Source organism: Anopheles gambiae, chromosome 2 (assembly GCF_943734735.2).
Source record: "Anopheles gambiae chromosome 2, idAnoGambNW_F1_1, whole genome shotgun sequence".
NCBI lineage: Eukaryota > Metazoa > Arthropoda > Insecta > Diptera > Culicidae > Anopheles > Anopheles gambiae.
Window position 1 is genome coordinate 113,406,970 of NC_064601.1, and position 23,220 is coordinate 113,430,189.

Genomic DNA, 23,220 nt, shown 5'->3' on the forward strand with positions numbered 1-23,220 from the left:
GCAGTGGAGCAATTATTTTAAAACCAAGCGAAAATAGCTTTATAAAAAAAAAATATTACTTTCTGTCTCAATCCGAAATGGCTACGCCATGCACACACATTCGCACACAGACAATGCTTGGAAGCAACTAAACCCCCAACACAAGCGCATTTTTCTCCTGTCAAAACAAATGGATCCACATTTTCCCCAACACCTTTGCTTTGCTCGCCCATCCCCATTAGTCACCTGCTGGGAAACAATTCGCATGCTTTGATCCATTTCGTTGTGCGTTGTGTACAATACCACAGCCCCCGGGGGTGGATTGGTGCCTTCTACCTCCACTGGCAGCACTTTACGGTGACGGCAAAAAGTGTCCTATTTTTGGAAGAGAGGACACAGTCCCGACCATGCCGTAACTTTGTCGTCAGTGTCAAGGAGGGGCGAGACAGATTGTCCTTCGTTCCCGGTCAGGGCCCAATTGCTGCAGCTGACTGTGGATGGATTGAAATCGTCTTCGTGATCTTACGTCTTGATTGTTGAAGGGTTTATAGAGAAGTGTTGATTGTGGGTGTGTGTGGCACACGCTTGACCAGAGCATGGACCAACGCGGGTCATGTTCAGGAATTGGTGTAATGTATATGCGGAATATGTGATGATCTACCTTGACAGGCGGCAGCTGGCATGTGTCAGCTGTGCCGCTCGTGTCGAGTGAAGAATGGCTTGTTCTTCCAATTGAAAGGGAATAGGATGTTTCTTTTCTATCCTACAACAGCTACATCGCTAGCCATTTTTGTAGTTTTTCTGTAAACAAATGGACCGTACTGTAAGAGCTCCCAATCACATCATTTCATCCACTAAAAACCATATCATTTGGCAACAAAATCCCCTGATGTCTCCATGTCTCATGTACTTACGCTAACAACATACGCGCGCGAAACAACTTCCCTTAAAACGTGACCGTCTTCTGACCCTAACCTTACACTGCAAATACTGCTGAAACAGCCATTAAAACGACTAGACGACAGCGAGCATCACACTTCACAAGCCATAAATTATCGCCAAAACGATGCGCTGAGACGGAAAAAAACACATCTTCCGCTTCAAAGCAGCAGCAGCAGCACCCATTGATTGAAAGCAACCCCTTCGCTTGAGGTTAAACGAGCGAAGTATTTCGTCAGCGCGTCGTCACTCGTCAGCGCGTCACACCTGGTCCACCTGGCGACCTGGAAATGGGCATGGCTTTACGCGTTCATGGTTCATTTAAAAATAGTGCCCCCTTATTTACGCTCTTTCCTCCCTTGGTGCTGGTGCACTCCTTTGCTGGCACCGACCTTTTAACTAAGCTGGGTCTTGGTGAATTATTGGCGACAAATGGTCTCGGGGTTTGCTCGTAGCACGCCGCTCCATAAACGTTCCTTGGGCTGGGTAATGACGACGCAAAACTGCAGACGATTTAATGCCCGACCAGCGTGTCTGAACGTGAGCAAGTTGTTGATTGCAGTACAGTACGTGCAGCAAGTCAAGCCAGTGAACACACTGGTGTGACTATGGCGCACTCTTGAAAGACCCTCCTCGGCTGCACAATCTAGACCACAGCAAGCTGAAGGATTTACTTGTCCACCAACACCATTAACCATTTGTTAAGCTACACCTCGCACCCAAAGGGCCAGTGGTTTAGTGCACTGTGGGGTGTGTGGCATATTTATGTAATCTCGGACAGAAAACTAATCGTCACATTACTTACACGGCTACAACGTCGTACAAAAGAAGTGTCCTGTCATGCAATTACTTGTACACTCATGCGCCCAGAAGGGGGTGGGCATTGTGAGCAATGTTTTACGTTCAAGCAGTCTAGCAAGCTTTCCGTGTTGCTTCGTTTTGTTCCTAGCGCGACCGTTCATGTGAGAGCACCTAAATGTATGCAACACGTGTATGCGTGTTGTACTAAAACTTGAGTGTGGAGCAACCTGTTGTGTACTAAACGAGTTAGTAACCAACTTTAACGTTCTTTTTTGTGACTTTTTGCAATATAAGACACTGGTTTCGCTACTTTTTCTATAATTCAGTCGAGCCATTTAATTCCACCGTCACTCTGTTTTGTTAAATACCCTCATCTTCTCCCCATTAATCAAGATCATGGCTCTATTTTGTTTTGCTTCAAAATGCAACATTTTTTCTCACAGTTCCTTTTCCCGCTCGAACGAAAATACACTCTAAAAAACATGCGAATACACGCCACAAGTAAATAAACATCATTTATTATGCATCATGTTTTCCCATTTGGCTAACTTCACGCTTCGGCTGGTGTCGTCGTGTGCCTCGTCCTGTAAGGTGTCACGCGGAAGTATCATACAAGAACGAAACGAACAACAAGGGAAAGCAAAATACTTTCGCACGAATACGGCCCACACACACTTTTCTCATTTTAAACACATAAAACGGTCTCGCGAGACTCGTTTGCGTACGACAAAAACACAGACGCACGCTTCAATGATGTTTAGTACAAATATATTGCTGTCTTTAAAGAAAAGCATCCATTAGCTGCATCGGTTTATGGCCGATTTGGTTCCCGATTTACTTTCCTCCTAATCTGTCCTTCTGTCTGCTTGCTCCTCGCACTCCCAGGAGATTCGCATTTTATACCATTTTTTTACACACACTTACATAGAGACATTGCGTCTTGCTTTGGCTGCTCTTCTCTCCCTAATTCTCCGTTATCTCTCATTCTCTGGGATAGTAACTAACATCTTACCAGCTAGATCTGAATGGCCCTACAAAACTGTACGTATTACCACAACAACAAAAAATATTACACAAGAATGCAAGAGATTCAAACTAAAACGTCAACAACACACACACGCGCGCGCACGCGCCTGTTTGGACAAAGTTTTTTTCCCCCCGCCCCCACTTCTTCCTCCCTTTAAAAGCTGACCATTTTCTTCTGCGTCGTCTTCACCTTCAGTACGCCGGTCGTCACCTTCATGCCGTCCGCGTGCTCGCTCAGACTCGCCGGCACAATGTCCTGGGCGGCCGTCTCCGCCAGCAGCTGCTTCAGCTGAGCGTTGCGGCGAGCCCGGGCCGCCTGCTTCGCCTCAAACTCCTCCATCTCCTGGTCGATGTCCTGCAGCCGGGCCTTGGTTGCGCTCGCCCGCTTGCTCGCGTACGATTCGGCCGTCTCGTCCTTCCACTTGAGCGCCTGCGAGCTCTTGGCCACCGAGGACGATTCGGTGCTGGCACGGATCTGCAGCATTCCGACAGCAGGGTCAGAAGCAGCGGCAGCAAAAATCACGGATGAAGGGGACAAAAAAAACAAGGGCGGGAAAATACAACAAGGGGAACCGGTCAAAACGGAGGAATCTACATTTAAACGTTTGAAAAATGGGTGATGAGAAGTGATGGGATGCCGTTAAGTAGAAGGGTTTGCAGGTGACAATCTGGTTTGAATGAGTCAGCAAAAGCGTAATGAGTCGTCCCACGGCAATGAAGTATGCAATTCGCACAACAAAATCAGCTTCTTTAAAGCGCATTTTTAAATGCTTTTTGACACCTGGGGGGCTGTACACGATTTGCTTTTTGTGTTGTCTCCTGCGGGATTGCTTAGCGTGCTGCTGGCTGGCTCCAAACTGGCAGCACGCTCGTGTCCAACGCAACCCCGGCTACACGTCCATCGTTGTGGCAGCACTTAGTCTCGGGGGAGATATTTGCGGTATTTGTACTGTACACCAAAGGGAACGGGAACCGTCGCCGGCATCAGCATCATTCCGGATTGTAGAGGAAGGTTATGGTAGAAGCATACAGGAGGGGGAGTGAGGGCAGGACGGGGACGAGTCGATGCGATAGCCCGGAAAAGAAAGCAGTGGAAAGAAGAAGCGGCAAGCATGATACAAAAGCGTTTAGTATGCGGTTTGGTGGTTGTGCTAAGAGCAGATTAAGATGTAGATGTGAATGAAGCTTAGAAGATGAAGATTTATGATGGATTAAGCTCGCAAAAAAGAGGGTTTGTAGAACGTTTCTCGCTTATTCACACTTGAAGAGTGAAAATGGCTCATATTCAGGAAAAATGCATAATTTTAGGCGTTAAATTTATTTATGTCTAGTAGCCTGTTTGGATAATAGCATAACTTTAGGCGTAATTTGGATTTTTTTTATGCCAATTGAAGATGTTTTATGAACGATCGTTCTGCTTTAAACCAAAATTTAATGTTGATTAGCTTTAAATCATACCAATTTAAAGGGAATGTTAAACCTTCCTCACTTTACTCTCATTATCACACATTTTTAAAAGCAACTCCTCAACTTAAGCTCTCTTTTTCGCAAGCAAAGAACGTTCTACTGCCTCCGTGCCGTGTCGTTAAACCTGATGGAATGAGGACTTAACACCCATTTCCCTGAGTGGCTCTACTTCACCGCCCCGCTTGCAACAGGGCGGAAGCTTACCTTGAGTGCCTTGCGTGCGGTCATGCCGGTGGAGACAAACTCATCCTCGTCGCTGTTCACCATCGCCATCTTGTCCGCCAGCTTGCGGGCAGTCTGTTCGCTCAGCTTCGAGCGCGTCTCGGACCGGTACGACTCCAGGGCATCGTCCGACTGCAGCTGGCTGAGCAGATTCTTGCTGGCACGGATACGGTCTAGCGTCGCCTGGACCTGTGAGCAGAGAAAGAGAGCAGGAAAACGCATTGTGCAAAGGAAAAGCTTGAGTTTAGTTGCTGAGGTGCCAAAAGATAATTCTTTTTTATGACATAACGCGACGAAAAGTTTAATTTTGCTAACCAGAATGCAACGGGAAGCGGACAGTTTTAGTGGTTAGAAAATTGCTTTCGAAGAAGATTGTGTTTGAAGTTATCTTTATACTGTTTTTAATTTAATTTGATACGTAAATCGGATTAGTAAGCAGGCAAATTATGCTCAAACAAATATTTATTCAAAATGGAATCATTTGAACCTTTTCCCCATCAACTCAAAATGCACTGTTGGTGGTTAATCGATAAAATCAACTCAAAAGGAACAGTTAATGCGCCAGTAAATCTCAATTAAACAATTGCCATTAACATCCTTCCCCACTTACGGCCTCCTTCTTCTTCCTTCGAGCTTCGAATAATTACCCACAGCCTGTAAAAAAGATCCATTTCATGTGCTGCGCTTAAAAAATTACTCATCCATTGAGGATTTAATTCAAGCCCGGCGTGCACCAAGAAGCAACATTACGGCACAAAAGGCACAACAAATTCCTGCGCAACGGAAAATACAATACGCTGCGTAGGAAACAATCGTTCGAACCCACCACCGACTGTACCACCACCGGCAAGAATGTTGACGGTGTGTTCCGTCGCGGGTGGGGGAGGGAGGGATGACGCGACACGCCGCCGCTCGACGGTACATTATAATTAGCGGGCGGATTGCTTTGCCGTGGACCGAGAGGACCGAGGTTTGCCATTTGCGAGGAATTTATTTTTAACGCATCGAAGCAAGCGACGTGTATCGGTAGGGGGGGTTTGTGAGATACAAGAAAAAGGAGAAAAAATACGGGAGGAACCAAAACCAAGACATCGCTTGGGCTTGTTAGGCCTGTTTCGCTCTCGCTTACCCATACCCAGGAGAGGGATGTGTGGAGCGGGAACGGGCCATAAACCGTGGCACCGTGTCGAGTTCTTCCTCGGGCGATGGGGAGGATATTTTTAAAATTATCGCCACACCGCACACCGGTGGGTAATAGTGGCAACAGCAACAACAACAAAAAAGCCGCAACAGTACCCGATAACGAACCTACAGAAAGAGGTGGACGGTCTGGGCGGGCGGGGGCAAATGAAAATAAAATCTTACTCATCCCACGCCTCGGCTGCGGACTGCGGAGCTTTGCAAATACCTTCGAAACACACGATGGCACTGAGTCAGCATGGCCTGCTAGATGCAGGAAAGGAGGGTTCAGTCACACCGTTGTGACAAAATATCGCCAAGAGCCATCAATCAGCTGATTGTGCGAGCGGTTTGGCTTTTATTTGGCCATCTTCTGCTGGGTAATTGAGTTGCTTATTTGGGGTGTACATGGTGAGAGAATTATGAGCATGCTGACCAGGTAATGAGGCTTGCCGGGCAGCAAAGAATGCACATTTATCAATGCAATGCAGTCTGTGAGGATGTTATTTGAAATAATTACTGCACGCTTCGTTCTTCATTCCCCGCTGTCTCTCTCTTTGCCAAACACCCTTCTTGTAATAATAATTTGTTCTAAAATTAGCACTGTTGGCATTGGCAAAAACCAAAACATTCTCCCACGAACATGATAACAACACATTTGCAAAGTCTGAACGGTCTGACGGTAAAAAAGGTGAACACACTAATGTTTTTTCTCCCAAGTCCCAAGACCGAAGAGTCATGTCAAGGCACTTGTTTGACACAGCCAACATAAACCACCGTCATCAATCTTTGTTTTGACTTTGTGCTCGAGCCGATGAGCCGGGCGATGAGATCATCGTGAAAATTTAAGTGACTTGGCCTTGTCTAGGGGATTGGTGTATTTTTTTATCAGTTGTGCTGAAGTGCGCCGGAAAGCCGCTTTGTCGTAAGAGAATAAGGTTTTGGCTATGTTGTGCTAGCTTAAGAACTGGGCTAAGGACAAACATAATTCAAAAGCAAATTTTTGGTTTTTTTTTTTGTAATTTAAGACTGATGAGGCATTCATCAAGGTTTGACTTTGAAAACTGACTCATATTCTTTAGCTTGAATGGGCCTGCCTTCGTCATAGCTCGTAGGAATAATTCGGTTTTTAGTACGGACGAAGCACTAAGTGTCTAGCAGCTTTAGTAATCATTTGATTGAAAACTTTAGTACGCAGCCTTTAACGATTCTTCTTCTTCTTCTTCTTCTTTTGGCTCAACAACCGATATCGGTCAAGGCCTGCCTGTACCCACTTGTGGGCTTGGCTTTCAGTGACTAATTGATTCCCCCCCATAGCAGGATAGACAGTCCTACGTATGGCGGTGCGGTCTATTTGGGGATTGAACCCATGACGGGCATGTTGTTAAGTCGTACGAGTTGACGACTGTACTACGAGACCGGCTTAGCCTTTAAGGATAATAAGTGGATAATATTCTTGACCACTACTCAGAAATTACCAATGAAGAATTGGTGAAATGAAGAACTACTATGCATACTTCAATGCCTTTCAGAGAAGATAGGGAAGCTTGTACTAAAATTCGATTCTGATAATCATAAAACACACTCTACAACATTACTGTCATCTGTTGGCGATTCCTTTGTAATTCATTTTGCATTGCATTTTCGGATATTTTCATCACAGTTGCGTTGAAATGAGATGTACATGAGCCACTAAAATGCACGTTAAAAAGGGAATGGACAGAGATGAGGGAAAGGGATACACTCCTGTTATAATACTATTAGTGAAACATTAGTACATCATTAGTAAACGTTTAGTATGACATGCAATTTATGTGGATCGATCCTTTTTCAAATTTTGATTAAATATGTTTCCAGCCATTTTGTTCCTTTGCACACACTATCTTTTAGAGAGTTCCAATAGAGTTTTATGTGGTAATTTTTGCGTTCCAAAAGTATAGTATAAATCCTAAAGCTACTAAAGCCTGGCTTCTATCATCACGAAAAAAAAACTCTCTTCACTCATGATGCGAAATGGACAAACAAAACGAATGGTATACATGTAACGGTTCTAGCGCATGGTGAGGCATGGCGATGTGGCTGCAAACTGCAAACGATCGACCAAGCATGATCCAAACGTACCAAGCAAACTTACGGTAACGATCGCCATACACACTCGACGACAAAACCGACGAACAGCCGAGGGAAAAAAGAAAACGAATCTAAAACACATCGAGACGTGCGCGTGGAAACGGACATTCTTCTGCCCGAGTCATATCACATTTTATTCACGTGTCGCGTCCTTTCAACCACCGGAAAAGGAGTTCGATGGTGGGCTATGGGACGGAGCGGGGAAGGGCGGGTGGTTGTAGAGATGGTAGATGGGGATACAACAACAAGATTTGATCATAACATTTTTGTTTTGCCCTTACGTGTGCTAGTAGAGAGACGCTACTGACATGCTTCGTGCGATGGCGTTGGAGCACGGATCGAAATTGGAACGGAAACAGCCTTTCAGTTTTACACGGATACTAACACGTTTTGTTCTAAAATTTGTTCTAAAAACCTTGCCTATTTTGTTTAGTTTTTCTAGCTCGCTCTCAACTTCCACCTATTGGTGTTTCGTTCCTTACAAACTACTGTATATGCTTTGTAAACTCCTACAAACTACAAACAATCCAAAAACAATACTACTGTGACAGGCAACATTTTAAGCGTATCATGTTCTCCCTTCCTTTTTGTTTGCTTTGCTTTTGCTCCTCCTTCACACATTGTACTACTAAAAACGTTCAAATTCGTTCGCTAATTAGTTTCGCTCGCTAAGCGTCGTTTTGGTTACTGTTTTGTGTGCGTTTCGAATCGATTTCTACTCAATTTTGTACGGCGGAACATCACAACACATTCTACAAACAATCCGATTTGTGACTAACGGCGTCTGTTCCTTGCTTCTAAAGACCTAAATTATAATGTTGTTTTGTTTTTTTGTATGTCACTTGTACGTAAAAGAACTCAGGTAACGGCATTGTCAACAATCCAGCTTGCTCTTGTGTAAAGCGAGGACATACTCTACTCAACGGTTCGTTGGAAACATATTTGAATCTGGTCGCGGTTTGGTGGTATTAACAATTAGTACGACACGAAACGTGGAGAGTAGGGGAAAAAGGGGGTGGCGGTGTGTGGGCTAGGGTTAGAACGGGGGGGGGGACTCATAGTTACGTGGTTGACAAACTTGTTGAGAAAGTGGAACATTTTGGTGAACAAAATCAAACTAAAGTGTGTTTTAGAACACTTTGCGCCTAAAACTATGCAATCCGATGTGAAAAATCCATTCATTTCGGAACTTTTTGTTACCTTCCTGTTCAACTCTCTCACCAAGACTGTCAACTAAGTCACAGAGTATGAGCAACTTCTCATAAGTATTCTTCATGAACACAAACACACACACACACACCACACATTGGGTAACATTGAGGTGGAGAGCGGGATGGAGAGCGAAACCTCATCCTCAGCAGCAGCTGGAGTAGTAGTCGTAGTAGCAACGCGGGAAGTAGCTCGCATCGCTCGGTAGCGGCACTACGTAAATGACGCTGTTGTTGTGGTTGACCCACGAGCGTCGCAACAGAAACCGTCTGAATCTCACCTGATCGTCGAACTCGCCCTCGAGCGCCAGGGCCGAGCTGACCGGGGCCGGCGCCAGGCTCGAGCTGCGGAACTGCTCCGCCCGCTGGTCGATGGTCGACTTCTCGTGGATTACGCGCGAGGCCCGGCTGCGGGCGACCTGCAGCTCCTCGTCCAGATCCGCCCCATTAAAGTCGTACCGGCTAACGAACGGGGAGGCGCGTGGCTTCACCTCCCGATCGAGCGACCTGGGAGAGAGAGGGAGAGTTCGAAGAGAAAAAAAGGAAAGGGAGGGAAAAATAACACCATCAGTTCAAGATCACGTCCAACTCGAAAAGGAAACATCGCCGTTCGTTGGCCTTGCAAACGAACCGGTACCGCCGCCCGATTCATTGACCGAGGAAATTAATGTTTACATCATGCGCACATCGCGCCTGCCGGACGTTTCGGACATGCCCTGACGTCAACCTTGATCGCAAGGCGACAGCTGTCCGGCGTAGCGCTTCGGTTCGCAAGGGCCAACGCATCCATCGCCATACTTACGGTGCGCGACGGCTCTTCTCGAGACGCTCCAGCGCGGCCCGATAGTTGTTCTCGACCATGCTCATGTTGGCGTCGTACACGCGCGTGCGAAGTCCTCGGCGAGCACTCATGGTGACTGTTGATGCGTTGATGGTTGTCTGTTTGTTTCTTCCCGCGCGGGAGTTGTGATTAGTTTACCTGGAAAGAAAAGACAATTCCAGCAATTAGTTGTATGTTGAATGATTAAAAATTGCCTAGATTTAGGCGCTCTTCTAATTTTGTACTAAAATCCATTCAATAATGCTTATCAAGTATTGTTCATACAAGTCCCAAAATAAATCATTATTAATACAGTTGTTGACAAAACATCATGACCACCAACTCACAAAACCACTCTTGCCCGCTCTTGCTCCAAACTGACAAATCCGTTAGCGTTCATGTAAACACACCACTATTTACGATTTGTTCTACTGCCACCGTTCTCCAAACCCGTCCAAGCCTGCTTTGACCATGAGCAACGCATTTCACGACCAACAGCCGTGCACATTGTGTTAATGGCGTAAGCCGTAAGGCACTGGTCTAATCTTGTTGCGCGCAACATTGTTGCTGGCAAAATGTATGGATTTTGACAGCTAGCGCAACTTTGTTGCCGGCCAAATTCAAACCAATTTGATTTTTGTCTGGCAACATTTTGTATTTACCTTGGTCATGGTAATCGGGTGTATGAAATGACACAGCAGCAGTGTGTGTTTTGTTGACATCCGCTAAATTTGGAATTTTTGCATTTATAATACATTTTTTGATGTATATTTTATTTTTTCAACACTTTATTCAACAAGTGAATGATAAAAAATTAAACTCTGAGCTGTTAATTGGTTAATTTTTGACGCTAAACAATGTCAAAGTGAAATGTTGCCAGCAACATTCATAGACCACCTCAGCGATATGTTTCCGAGCAACAATGTTGCGCGCAACAACATTAGACCGCTGCCTAATGCGTACGACCCCGATAAACAACCACCTTGTGGTTCTTGACGAGTCCCGTCTCTATCTTCCTGCAACCATTCCACCATTCCGATCAGTTTCAGTGACCGACCGGATCTGGAAGTGATTATTATTGGAATGTTGGTTGCCATCGTGCGTCAGGCCATTGGCCATCGTGCGTCGCACCAGTCCCTCGGCAATGCATACCGCAATTCACACCGAAGCCTTGTAAATAAACATATTAAACAAATAAACTACAATTGTTCGATGCGATGAAAGACTGTCATTAAAATTATTTACCCTTCCCAAACGAAAAAAGCCGTCAGCTGGTCTCGGTGGGAGAGAGAGAGATATATAGAGCGTGCGAAAGAGCTGTCTTGTTGCCCGGGGTAACCAACTAAGCAGCAATCGCCACTTGTTTGTTGCCTTTGTTGGGCAAGGTTAGAAGCTGCCCAGAAGATAAATACACACACACACACACACAACCCCAAGCCATCTCGCTACGACCGATTAGAAGCGGGAATTGTTTATTTGATGCTAGCCTAATTAATCTGCATTCCTTCGTCCACCGGGCGTCTGGCAAAGCGCACAAGAATGAATTATTTTCATTTCCTCCTTCTTCTCCTCCTCCCTAGCTATTGCAAGCATCCCATCTTCCTCCTTCTCTTCCCGCTGCACTCCGCTCTAGAATAGGGTCAACAGCATGAAAGGAACGTAAAGCGTGTAGCTGAAAATAACGCACTCGCTTGCATCTTCGAAACACGGTGTGCTCGTTTCAGACACGGGGAAATGATGCATCTTTCCCCTAATTCCCTCACTATCTCCCGCCTTCAAGGGACTGCACGTCACTCAATTCTGATGTCGCTCAACGGAGCACTTAATTAGGCGAACCCATCACCATCGGCCGTTGTCGCTTGGCGCATCCGCGCCAAAACGGTACGCGCCCATTGCAACATCCCAACCCAGCTCCACTTAGCTCCGCGCCGAATTAGGGCAACGTGTCTCGGCATCGAGGGGGGGGGTAAGATTACATACATACGCAACTTTGAGCACGAAACCCATCATAAACCTTGACTTAGATCACCTCTCCCTCACCATGTGTGTGGCAAATCCCACACTGCTGCTGAGGGCATTTATGGCTAGTTTAGGGGGAGGTATTATACGGCATAACCCGGTCCCAGTTGTCCGGTGAGTGAGGGAATGGGGGCGCCGGCAGCCAAGGTACGGTACGGTCGTATCGAAAATAGACGCACTCATCTAGTGTGTGCGACACGTTTTCGTGTCGTCCATCCGTGCGGGCAAAAACCCGTGGTCGAAGCAAGCTGGGGGAGGTTGCTCCTCAGCAACTAGCGCGTGAGAATCATCACCATTCACCGCCAGCAGGAATCAACCGGTTCAGCCGTCTTAAGAATGAGAGCGGTGGGAAAGGCAGTGTGATTCCGTTTGCTGTGCCGTGTCTCTTAACCTCACCCAACGATGAGGTTCGATGCATTCCTTCAGGCACGGTGTGTGGTGGCCAAACTAAAATTAGTTAAGCGTGACAAGTAATTGGTTTTTATGTGTGTGAATGTTTCACGTGAAACATTAAAGAAGAGAGTGATAAAAAAATAGGATCACTTTTTTTGCCCAAAGCTTGTGTGTGTGGGATAGATAAACACATGTCGTTGCGAATGAACGACCAGGCTTCTCCATTACGATTCGCGTGAACGACCAGGCGTCTCCATGATCATTTCAAAGCCTCCTAAAACAAAAAGGGATGCTAATTTTAGGCATTTAATGCAGCACAGTGAGCAGCTTATAAACATCTGCATAATTTCAGTCAGAGCCGCTCTGCCGCTTACTGGGATCAAGTCAGGTGGGGGACCTATTTTTGCACAATTGTTGCACATTAAAAATAGTAATTGCAGCCATTCCCCTTTGCGCCATCTGGTAAATTGTTGCGCCCGACAATAAATCATCAAAGCGGGACGGAGGGAGATCGGGTGAATAAACCGATGCTACCAGCCAAGATGGACAGCTGATTGTCTCAAGCTCCACATGGAGATTGTAAAGTAAGCAACAACAACAAAAACAGTGGAAAACACATTTTCCCTCAGTCACCTCAGCCACAGTGTGAGATCATAAAGTAAAAATATTACGTGATCACTCACTAGAGCCGTTCCCCGTTCGCCCATTCAGTTCATTTTTCAAAACGTCGTGTTTTGGATGGAAATTTTCCCTTCCCCTTTTTCCCACTCTCTCTCTCTGTTTGCCTTGAAAGCAAAAACCACTTGAAATTTGTATTGGCAGCAGCGGAATGAATTGAAAACGCCGGCCCCATTTACACTGGCGTCTATAATTTGATCGCGTTTGATCGCGCTTCCGCTTGAACAGTTTTCCGAAGGTCTCTCCAAAGACTTTCAAAACACACACACACACACACACATATACACACAGTCGTACAAAAACCTACCTAAGGTATGTGTAAACGTTTGACGGACGTTTTTTCTAGTGCTACTACACACACGGCCACTGCTTTCGATTCCGCTCTGTATCTGCTTCTCTCACTCTGCCACACAACACTGGTGCCCTATCGGATCGATTGGACAAGAGAGGAGAAAAAAAGGTGCAAAATAAACCATTTAAAAAAGGACCGCTTCCAACACAACACTGCACACCACACAAGCACACAATCGCACACACACACAAACACAATTGCTCCCTAACCTGTAGCTATCACACGATTGCTGCTCAAGTCCTGACTTCCGACTGAAGGCGCCCGGCTCTTGGTGCGACTGTTTTAATGGACCTCCTCCCCCCAGGTGCGGTGAGTGCACTTGCGCAAGCCGCTTCACCAAAGCAGTGGTGCCAGTGCGCATACGCATCCATGTGCTGAGTGTCTGTGTGGAAATGTCAGTGGCGTGCGTGTCTTGACGGAGAGCGAGAGCGAGAGAGAAATTCGAGTCTGAGCACCTGGTGAGTGTCTTCCCGGTCGGGCGCACTGAGAGAGAGATTGTTTGGCGATAAAGATGGAAAGCAAAGGCGAGAGAGCGTAAGATTAAAAACAAGCTTATTCATCAATCGTACTGTGTTTTTTTTTTCTTTCTTTTGTGACTATCAAAAGATAACACACAGCTGACGAGCCACAATTAAACTGTCCTCGTCATGTTTGTGTACGTTGCGCATTAATTGCTGCTGCGAGAAAATTCCCACCGGCGTGACTAAGCGGCCATTATTACATCCTGCTGCTGCTACTGCTGATGATGGAAGAGGGATGATGAACCTATCTCAGACAGTAAAGAAAACACCGTTTGAGTACCGCTTCTTCGCCTACTGCTCGCACTGACTTCCGACAGTTCGGGATGACTGACGACGACGACGACCACAATCAATGTCCGTCGCGTGCTGTTGCCTTTTTGGAAAGATTGAGCAGGCAGTGGCGTAGAGGTAAAAATAGTAACAGCACCCCCCCCCCTTCTCCTCCTGGTTGGATTTAGGCTTTGCGGGGAGAGGTTGGTTTTGTATTTGTGCCGTGCCCTTGGTACGGATTTATGAAGACGCATTCTGGCATTGACGTTGACAGAAGGGGGATGGGAGTTCTTCTCGAGAGCAATGCGCGTTGCCAACAGTTGCCCCGGCTGCTGCTTTCAGCAAGCTGAGCTCTTGCTACTATCGGTTCTTGCACCTGAAATAGAGCGGCAAACCCCCCCCCCCCCCCCTTCACCGCGAGCTGACGGCAGTGAGAACAGTTTACGCGTTTCGTTTTATGGTCAATTTGATAGCATGAAAAGGTGTTGATTAAAAATAAATGGTTTATTTCTTGTTGCGAGGTGGCGGTTGCATTTTGAGAGATTACTGTATTACTCTAAACAATAAAAAGGCTTTTTTTTACAAAATTTAGCTATTTTATTGAGTATACGATCAGATACAACGCCTACATTTATGCAATTTACATTCCAAAATGCTACTAATAAGAACTATTCTTTCACTATAAAATAGACTCCTAATATGACCTTCTGCAAACTACTGTATCATACTGTCTGGCATTTCAAACTATTATCTACCTCCTATCTGCACACCTAAGGAACACGAGCACCTTTCATAACCTTATCACAAAAATCCACCTTTAATCCCTCGCTGTCGCTCAGTCACACAAACAATCACTCACTCACTCACTCACTCAGCAAGCGAGGCAATCCGAGTTGGCTCTGATCCAATCCAAGAAGTAGCTAACACGCCCGTACACCGTCGGCATCCCGTCCGTACACCCGTTGCCCGACCCGAACGATGTTACACCAACTTGATACGTGATGCCACCCCACTCTTCGATCGTCAGCGGACCACCGGAATCACCAACACAGGCCGATCGACCACCGTCCCCCGAGAGGCAAATGTTGTGCGGTTCCACCAGCATCGAACCCCACCGCGCCGCGCACGCACCGTTGCTCAGGATCGTGTTGATTGTGTAGCGCAGAATGGACGGCAGTATCCCGTCCTTATCATTCGTCCGTCCAAAGCCACTGACGGTGCCGATTATTCCATCGAACAGCCGCTGATCGGTACGGGCCGGAAGTCGTACCGGCTGCACGTAACTGTTGAAGCGAAGCGGCGCATTGAGCCGAACCATTGCCACATCGAAGCGAAAGTTGGTGGCGGTGTACGAAGGGTGCACGATGATGCCACTGGTTGCGAAGCGTATCCGCTGCTGGGTCGGTTCCATCACCATCCGGTTGTGGGCACCGAGGATGGCCATGCCACCGGTCGCTTTGGTCGTTTGATCGAGCATTACGCAGTGTGCCGCGGTGAGGATAAAGTTAGGCGTCAACACCGTCCCACCGCACATGATGGTGAACATGCCGAACTCGGTCAGCAGCAGTGCCTGGTACGGGAACTGTCCTACACGTGCCTCCAGTCCGTTGGTGATGCGACCTGACGGATGAGTTCCATGAGTGCCATTCCTGTAAACCTGCAGCTCTGGGGGTAAGCGGGCCCAATAGTGGTCGAGCTCTTCCACCGGTTTAACACGTGTCCAATCGATCGAATCGACGGTTGACGGCACACTGTACGCCGCACCATGCGCAATCGAAACGGTCACCAACAGTAGCACAATCAAGCTCCTCATCGTGTAAAGCAACAAACTAAGATGTCGCGATAAGCACACAGGCAGCCTTTATATATAGAGCACGCACTGCGTCTGGCGGATTGACCCAACCCGATAAAGAATTCCCAAATAGTACATGCACCTTATCCATCTTATCAGCCTGCTCAATCGATTCTTGGAAGCGGGTTTTTGGGAAAACGGACCATTATTCGTTCACGATGTGTTTGTTGCTATCAGTCTAGCGTGCGCGATAAGCCAAATTTGTGCGCTTTGCGTAAATCGGGCGCCGTTGGGGGTGATGGGGCGGGGAGCTTACAATCGTCAATGGGCCAGTGGGCTGGAATTTGGCCGGATTGTATGCATCACTCCCTTTCGTTCTCTGCAGCGCGGTTGGCGCATTTATTTTTGGCCTTCAACCGCCAGTTTATCGTACAGTGCTGCACGTGTCGTTGATCCCGATTGGGAATGGTAGCAAATTTTGGAAAGGAGTGGGGTGCCTTGTGTTGTTTTGGTGTGCAAATTGATAAAAACATTCAAGGTTGCCACACGCGAATGTACTCCATGGGGCGGGGAAAGGTGAGATTATTCGTCGTTAAGTAACGCGACATCAAGAGCCAAACGATAATATTGGTGAAATGTGTATGGCATTTTGCAACATGCATGCTCCTGCGAGCACCTTTAAAAATCATAAAATTGTTAATCAATGCTATCAAACACTTTTAAATACTACATTATTGCAGCAATGTTTACAGAATTCCCACGGTATCAAAACAACGTGTCAACCAACCGTCGTCTGCTTGACGTTTGATTTTCCGGTTCAAATGTTTGCTCAAACGTCTGATAGCGTTTGCGACAGCAGCGCTGCGAGCGGCGGGTGCGCGTACTTTTCAAATTTTTAAATTCAACGCACGCGGTCGGTTATAGACGGTTTGGACGGTTTTCTGAAGAACAACTTTCTTACGTTTCTCTTACAGATGATAAGAAGGCAAAATTTTCAACACCAAACATGCATGACACAGCATTATCTGAAGCATAAGATTACCCAAATAAAAAAAGGAAATTTCAGCCTTCTCTATCAATCTCCAATGAAACAGGAATTGTTTCTAGAAAAAAAGAGTAAAAAACACTCCCAAAATGTAAAGTGTATACAGTACAGACGGGAAGCAAGCGCTTATCGTGCGGGAATAACCAGCTGATGATTGCCTTTACGATATTTACGTCAAGCTAGTCCGTATATTACCTTTCGGTAGTGTACAGCCACTTATCAAGCGTAAGAGATTATTCATTATCGTAACGCGGTTGGTTCAGCTATCTCCCCCCAATAATGCTGCTACCGAGATATGTATCCCCTAGCTTACAACCCAGCAAACAACATACGTCTTAAGAGATCCCGAGCGAGATGATCTTATCGGGAGAACCCACAGCGATACGTCAATACACACAACAGGAACGCTCCCCGATAGCCTTTTCTTATTGCAAGTAATCCCCACCTCGGGAACATTGCCTATAAATACAACCTTCCGCAACGCTTGCGACACACTAGTTACTAGAAAGGTTCGGGGACGTTTCGGAACGTTGTTTATCGGGTGTCTGTGATCAAGATGAAGTTTTCCCTGTTGGCGCTGTTTGCGCTCGCGTGCGCCGTCATGGCCGCCGACGATATCGACTGGTCGAAGGTTCGCCCCATGACCCGCATGCCCCAGTACTGGCGCCGCCTGCCCAAGGACCTTCTGAAGCAGTACCTGACGGAGGTGCGCAACATGCCGGCGGGTGCCCGCGATAACGCGCGCATCGTCAACGGTTACGTTGCCCAGCCCGGCCAGTTCCCGTACCAGGTCGCCATCCTGAGCACCTTCCCGACCGGTTCCGGGCTGTGCGGTGGTTCCGTGCTGACTGCCAACTACGTCCTGACCGCTGCCCACTGTGTCGACGTTTCGAACGGTGGTCTCGTCATCTACGGTGCCCAGGACCGTACGGTTAACGAGCCGAGTCAGCAGCGCATCGCGTTCGAGCAGAGCGGCGTCCGCCTGCACCCGAACTGGAACCCGGCCCTCATCCGGTACGACATTGCGACCATCCGCGTCGTGTCGCCCGTCACCTTCAGCGATCGCATCCAGCCGGTGACGCTGCCGCGCCTCAGCGATGTGGGCAACGACTTTGCCGGCCTGATCGGTACCGTGTCCGGGTTCGGGCGCTTCTCCGACTCGATCCAGGAGGCGTCGGCCATCCTGCGCTACGTCAACAACCCGATCCAGACGAACCTGGCCTGCTCGGTGCGCTTCCCGGGCGTGGTGCAGCCGGAGAACATCTGCCTGTCGGGCGATTCTGGCCGCGGTGCCTGCCAGGGCGATTCCGGCGGTCCGCTGACGATCGTGCGCGACGGTACGACCGTCCAGCTCGGTGTCGTGTCGTTCGGTCTCGCTCTCGGCTGCGAGCTTAACTGGCCGTCCGTCTTTGCCCGTACCACCTCCTTCCTCGCCTGGATCGGGGAGAACTCCGACGTTCAGCTGCTGCCGTAAAGTGTCCTCCGCTTAACCTAAAATTACAATACAGACCAAAAAAAAAGACAGATTCGTTACTAAACCAACACATTTTCGTGTCCTTCGTTCGCGTTTGGCTTCTTTCATGAGAAAAGTGGGTTCGTTCACTCCGTGCGGATTTTGGTTCAAATTATTTTACCAATATTTATTTCCCTTCCTTTTCATCATTCGTTTACCTATTCCATTCTGCTCTATCCACAACGATTCAACGATTCACACGGTTATTACCTTTCGCCTAGCACAACTTCCTTTCCTTTACTCTTTCTCTCTTCATTCAAACACACACACATTCATTCTCTTTCTTACACAACAGCACTTTGCATAGTGTTGCTACCCGAATTCGTTTCTGTACTTTTACCACACTCCTTTCTCTCTCTCTGTGTTCGCTTTCACGTATGCCCTTTTCACCCTTTTCACATGTTGTTTTTTTGTTTGTTCTCTTATAATTTACAAATTTACTTAACTGGGGCTGTTGTGTACTACGTTCACTTTCAAGTAGTTTTCTTTCTCTATCCTCTCTTGCTTTGCTTTCTAAGAAAGCATCAACATCATTTAAAAGAAAGAAAGAGAGAAAGAGAGGGAAAGAAAGCTAATTGAAAGAGAAAAAATATGTATGTAACGCTTTGATTTCGCTGTTTTTGTCGTTATAATGCCGTTTCTTTGTTTGCTTACTCTCGCTATGCGTCTTCGGCGTACTTACACTTGTACTGTAAGTGTAAGTAAGTGAAACCGAGATGCTGCCCTAGGTGAGAAGAATGAACACAACGCAAAAAATGGCGGGAAAGGAAGTTTTGAAAATTGTAACCGTATTGGAAAAGCGTATCGCAACGGCTACACGCACGCACTCGCATATACGCAATATGGGAATACGTCAACAAATATTCTCTCTTCCTGATGATGCGTACGCTTCTTTGCGGCCATATGAAAAAGGGCGCAAATGCTTAAGTCTGTCTGGGGCCCCCGGGGGGGGGGCCGAATAATGTGTGGGAGAGTTTTACACATTAAGAAGGGGAAAAAAAGACAACAGTTCAACAACAATAACGCCGGCAGCGATTGCTGCGATTGCTGCTTTTGTTTTGTTCTTGTATGCAGAAAGAAACGCGAGATTTAAACGCGCCGTTTTTTGCGCTACTACTGTGCGCAGTCTACTGAAACGAAACGAATGGCATTCGATTATCGCAGCAATATGCGTTTTCTTCTCACTTTTTTCTACACACACACACCCAGAGAAATTTGGGGGTGGAAAAAAGAAAAACAATTTGTGGAGCTACTACTTTCCCCCCCTTGCACGTGTGCCCCACACGTGGTTTATGCGTGATGCACAAAAGAGGGTTGTTAATTTCCATTACATATGCTTGGGTTGGTATTTATTGTTGGTTTTTGTTTCTGTTTATCTGTTATCGTCGGCGTACTGGCATCTTACAAAAAAAAAAAAACTCGCATTCTCGGGATGTTTTTGATGCCCTTTTTGTTTAATACTAACGCTCTACCACTAGTAGTTCAAGTTAATTCATAATCTTTGGACTAACAGTGTGTTTGTGTGTGTTTGTCTGTGTTGGGTTTGCGTATCTCGTTCGATAGATCGATGTTGGACGTTCTGCAGCGTAACAAGAGAGCATCAACACATGACACTATTAAATCGCTAATTTATGTTCCTTTTTCGGCTTGTGTTTGCTTGAATTCTGATACTGCTATAACTTTGTTTTTTTTTGTAATTTTTCTTCTTCATTCTTTTTTTACATGTACATTTGAATTGCTGCAGCAGTTGTTGGTTGCGTTATATTACACACTAAAAAGATGCTCCCGTCGTGCTGGTGTATGGCGCGTAATTATCTTTAAATTCTCTCCACAGGATGCCACCTTGCAATATGTAGAGTCCAATTAAACGGCATACACACATACGTAAATCAGCAAATTTTTCCTTTGCGGCGTCGCCGTGTGGTGTACTGTGTATATTGGTATTTTAAAAGTGCGCTTTTCACTCTCTCTCTCTCTGTCTCTGTAACGTATTAGCAGCGTAATGGAAATCTTTTACAAAATTCACTACCTGCGGTCTGTGTGTGTGTAAGTAAAAATGCTCTCAACAACACACTGAGAGTAACGTCCGTTTAGCAAACTCTCTAACCATACTGTTTACGAATGTTAAACGAGTTTTAGAACCATCTCCTCCTTCCCTCCTGTGTAGGTAGATTATTAAACTCGAATCAAAGCCAAAAACGATAGCGTCTGTTAAATTCTGGCAACATACTATTTTAACATAATTTTTACACGCATACACTTAAAACATATCACCCAAAGAGCAGGCACGGCAGGAAAGCTAATATTGGTAGGAGCCTTTTTAGTACATGCTGCTGCTGCTGCTACTGCTGATGGTTTTCTCCGTCCGACACACATGCACACAACACTAGCTGCTCGATTATTTCCTCTTCCTTCTCTTTCCCTTTCTCCACCCTAATCGATAATCTAATCCTACTATCACTCGGTTTTCTTGTCGTAGACTAAGCGAACCACGGACAAAAAATACTCTTTCTCCCTCCTCTTCTCCACGTGTTGTTTGTTTTCTCTGCCCAACCTTTCCCTCCCTTCATTTCAGTCCTAATATACACCGGCGACGACGGTAGACGTGCGTAACTCTCTGTTCCTTTAACTCGCTGCTATCAACACTAAAACTGACCAAACGCAACCGTCCAATGACGCAAGATTAGTTAGCGCAGTGGAATTCCCACACCCGCCGGCGCTGCCGCTGCTGCCCAGACGATGATATCTGGGCGCTCGCCTGTTCAGTGTGTTTGTGTGTCCGTCCGTCCGTCCGTTCGTCCGTCTGTTGACTAGACTGTGGAGAATTATCTGGACAAACTACGAGCGAAAAATTCTACAAAATGGCGTACGTTCGTTGTGTCACAACTACAGGTAAGGTGTAAGGGGTTTTATGCGTTCCAAGTGCTCCGAAACGAACCACGAAAGCTCGCGTTCGGCTTAAAGCTTTCCATCCCAACAAAAACAAAAACGTGTAATCGTTCTAAAAGTTCACACTTTTGCCTTTCATATCAACACCGTAACAGAAACACATATGCGTGATGTAAAATAGGGCGACAAAATGAGGGCAAACCGACCTGTGTTTCCCCCACTTACAAAACAGTAGAAATAAAGTGTAACTGTTGTTAAAATTAATCCTCAAACCATCATCCACAAAAGCGGGGAAACAGAACAGAAGCTTTTCCTAGCGGAATTATAAATCTTCATACCCTTACTAACAGCTCGACCACAACTTCATGCTGGAAACACAGGAGCAAAAAACACAAAATAATAAACAGACTAATACATTTTACACAGCACATTTCGCGCGTCGACTGCATACCGGTCCACAATTCCCTGCCACGAACCGAAAGTTTAATCACTCCACCTCAGCCCTTAGATTGGCCCTGCGCTACCGCATTTTTTGCTCGCTCTCGTCATCGCATTCACGCCGTGTGCTCGGCTCTTCTTTGATTTTTGCTTACACTAGAGATTGTACAAACTAATGATGACGCCGATATTAGGATTATGTCGAGCTAAGCTGTGGGCTTTCTCTTATCTCTTTTTAACACAACTATAGCTGGGCCGAGTCCTGGTGCATCAGTGGTGATAGTGGGCCCGCTACTTTACGCCCACGCTCGTACTCGTAATCGACGTCCAACGAGAGCCCTGCCGGGAAAAGAAGGGAGAAAGAGAAACAGAGAAAAGCATTGGTGGGGGAGTGTTAGCTGTCGTTGTTCGCTCTACAAATGATTCACTACTAGCAGGTACTCTCTACTTTACTATACTGTACAGGAAAAAATCAGTTCAGTGTTGACTAATAATACTACAAGAGGAAAAGAGTCCGAGAGCGTCAATTTATAGATACAGATTCAGTGAAGTGTTAGTTCAGCAGCGTTCAGAGAGCTTAAGCGTAAAGATTCAAGAGGGCCAACTCTACGATAGCAGCGAAGACGATAGAGAAAGAACGCGGACCATTTAAAAACTATTTCTTCATAGTCTTCTTGATCATATTTAGCAGCATTTGAATGTTTAAAGGCAATTGTTTGAAGTGAAAAAGCTTACACACAAGTATGAGATATGCTCTATGAGAGGAGCTGGTAGATTTATATCGTTTTTCGATTGTTCTAAATTCCTTCTATTCTATACACTAGCTAAATATTTAGTGCTTTTAGTGTTGCAGGAGATTTTGTCCAAGTGCAACACGAATTAAGAGGAAAATTATAGAGTAAAAGAGAGAGAGAAAGGAAATAAAATGACTGAACATAAAATGAAATCAATGCCATTACTATTGTGGTGTACGTGTAGAAAAGTAAGATAGATAGAGCAGGACCAAAACACAAACACAGAAAACCAAATCATAATTACTTCAATAACAAACTGTAGTTTTGCTGCGACGAGCATTCCAGCAGCACACCTTCGAAGCACGGGATAGTAAAATCAACTCCATACAACAACTCCCATATGGACAAAATCAGGTGAACGGAACACTTTTCCAACTTGGGAGTGAGATAAGTGCGGCACACAAAAACCAAAAACAAAACTGGAGAAACAGTAGCAAGTTGTGCAACGGTTGTTGTTGTGGTTTTTAATAATGGTGGAGTGGTGGTAGTTGTGAGTTGGTGGAAAAATAAAATAAAACACTCTACAACAGGCTCGCACACATCTCTGTCCATTACTTCTGAACCCCCGTCTGAGTCGTCGTATCGCCCGCTGTATGTATGCATGTGTGTTTGTTTCTCACTTATCATCACCGCACTAATCAGTCTCCAATAAGAACGGTCAATCTGTCTTGGCTCCGATAGCCGCTTTCTGAAAATGGGTGGAAAAGAAGCAAAAATAAACCAGAAATAGTGGGGAATTCTGAAG

The 23,220-nt window shown here is 46.1% G+C and overlaps 4 protein-coding genes across 13 annotated transcripts in view; 1 reads left to right on the forward strand and 3 right to left on the reverse strand.

The window, feature by feature from the left end:
• Window positions 1–2,470: 2,470 nt before the first annotated feature.
• Window positions 2,471–13,561, reverse strand: LOC1269897 (uncharacterized). Of its 2 annotated transcripts, XM_308551.4 has the most exons (6): window positions 13,423–13,561; window positions 13,169–13,285; window positions 9,754–9,930; window positions 9,233–9,458; window positions 4,417–4,623; window positions 2,471–3,220 (listed from the first exon to the last, which is right to left on the reverse strand). In XM_308551.4, the coding sequence occupies exons 3-6, from the start codon at window positions 9,861–9,863 to the stop codon at window positions 2,900–2,902; spliced, it is 864 nt and encodes a 287-aa protein (XP_308551.3). In that variant the 5' UTR covers window positions 9,864–9,930; window positions 13,169–13,285; window positions 13,423–13,561; the 3' UTR covers window positions 2,471–2,899. The 2 variants fall into 2 exon arrangements, with proteins under 2 accessions (XP_308551.3, XP_061519678.1); XM_061663694.1 differs by lacking the exon at window positions 13,169–13,285 and having other exon boundaries at window positions 13,423–13,507.
• Window positions 13,562–14,487: 926 nt separating this feature from the next.
• LOC1269887 (brachyurin) lies at window positions 14,488–16,506 on the reverse strand. Its single transcript, XM_308541.5, has one exon. It carries the CDS (start codon window positions 15,815–15,817, stop codon window positions 14,876–14,878), a length of 942 nt encoding a protein of 313 aa, XP_308541.5. The 5' UTR covers window positions 15,818–16,506; the 3' UTR covers window positions 14,488–14,875.
• Window positions 16,507–17,274: 768 nt separating this feature from the next.
• On the forward strand, window positions 17,275–18,387 carry LOC1269896 (brachyurin). Its single transcript, XM_308550.5, has one exon. The coding sequence runs from the start codon at window positions 17,398–17,400 to the stop codon at window positions 18,313–18,315; it is 918 nt and encodes a 305-aa protein (XP_308550.4). The 5' UTR covers window positions 17,275–17,397; the 3' UTR covers window positions 18,316–18,387.
• A 67-nt stretch (window positions 18,388–18,454) lies between these two features.
• The window catches only part of LOC1269895 (hippocampus abundant transcript 1 protein), a 32,535-nt gene continuing 27,769 nt past the window's right edge, over window positions 18,455–23,220 (reverse strand). For 4 of the 9 annotated variants that reach the window (XM_061663692.1, XM_061663691.1, XM_061663688.1 and 1 more), the window contains exon 10: window positions 18,455–22,020. In XM_061663692.1, the coding sequence (XP_061519676.1) occupies window positions 21,926–22,020 (95 nt within the window). In that variant the 3' untranslated portion in view covers window positions 18,455–21,925. Of the gene's footprint in view, window positions 23,164–23,220 lie in introns of all 9 variants that reach the window. The other 5 variants (XM_061663693.1, XM_061663690.1, XR_009767197.1 and 2 more) reach the window with 4 other exon arrangements.

What these genes read in the sequence shown, in the direction of transcription:
- LOC1269897 (XM_308551.4), bottom strand. Translation starts at nt 9,863, where the DNA reads ATGAGTGCTCGCCGAGGACTTCGCACGCGCGTGTACGACGCCAACATG. An exon ending in GAGAAGAGCCGTCGCGCACC is followed by an intron (nt 9,459 to 9,753) that starts GTAAGTATGGCG and finishes TCTCTCTCCCAG; the next exon opens with GTCGCTCGATCGGGAGGTGA. An exon ending in CCGCACGCAAGGCACTCAAG is followed by an intron (nt 3,221 to 4,416) that starts GTAAGCTTCCGC and finishes GGAATGCTGCAG; the next exon opens with ATCCGTGCCAGCACCGAATC.
- LOC1269887 (XM_308541.5), bottom strand. Translation starts at nt 15,817, where the DNA reads ATGAGGAGCTTGATTGTGCTACTGTTGGTGACCGTTTCGATTGCGCAT.
- LOC1269896 (XM_308550.5), top strand. Translation starts at nt 17,398, where the DNA reads ATGAAGTTTTCCCTGTTGGCGCTGTTTGCGCTCGCGTGCGCCGTCATG.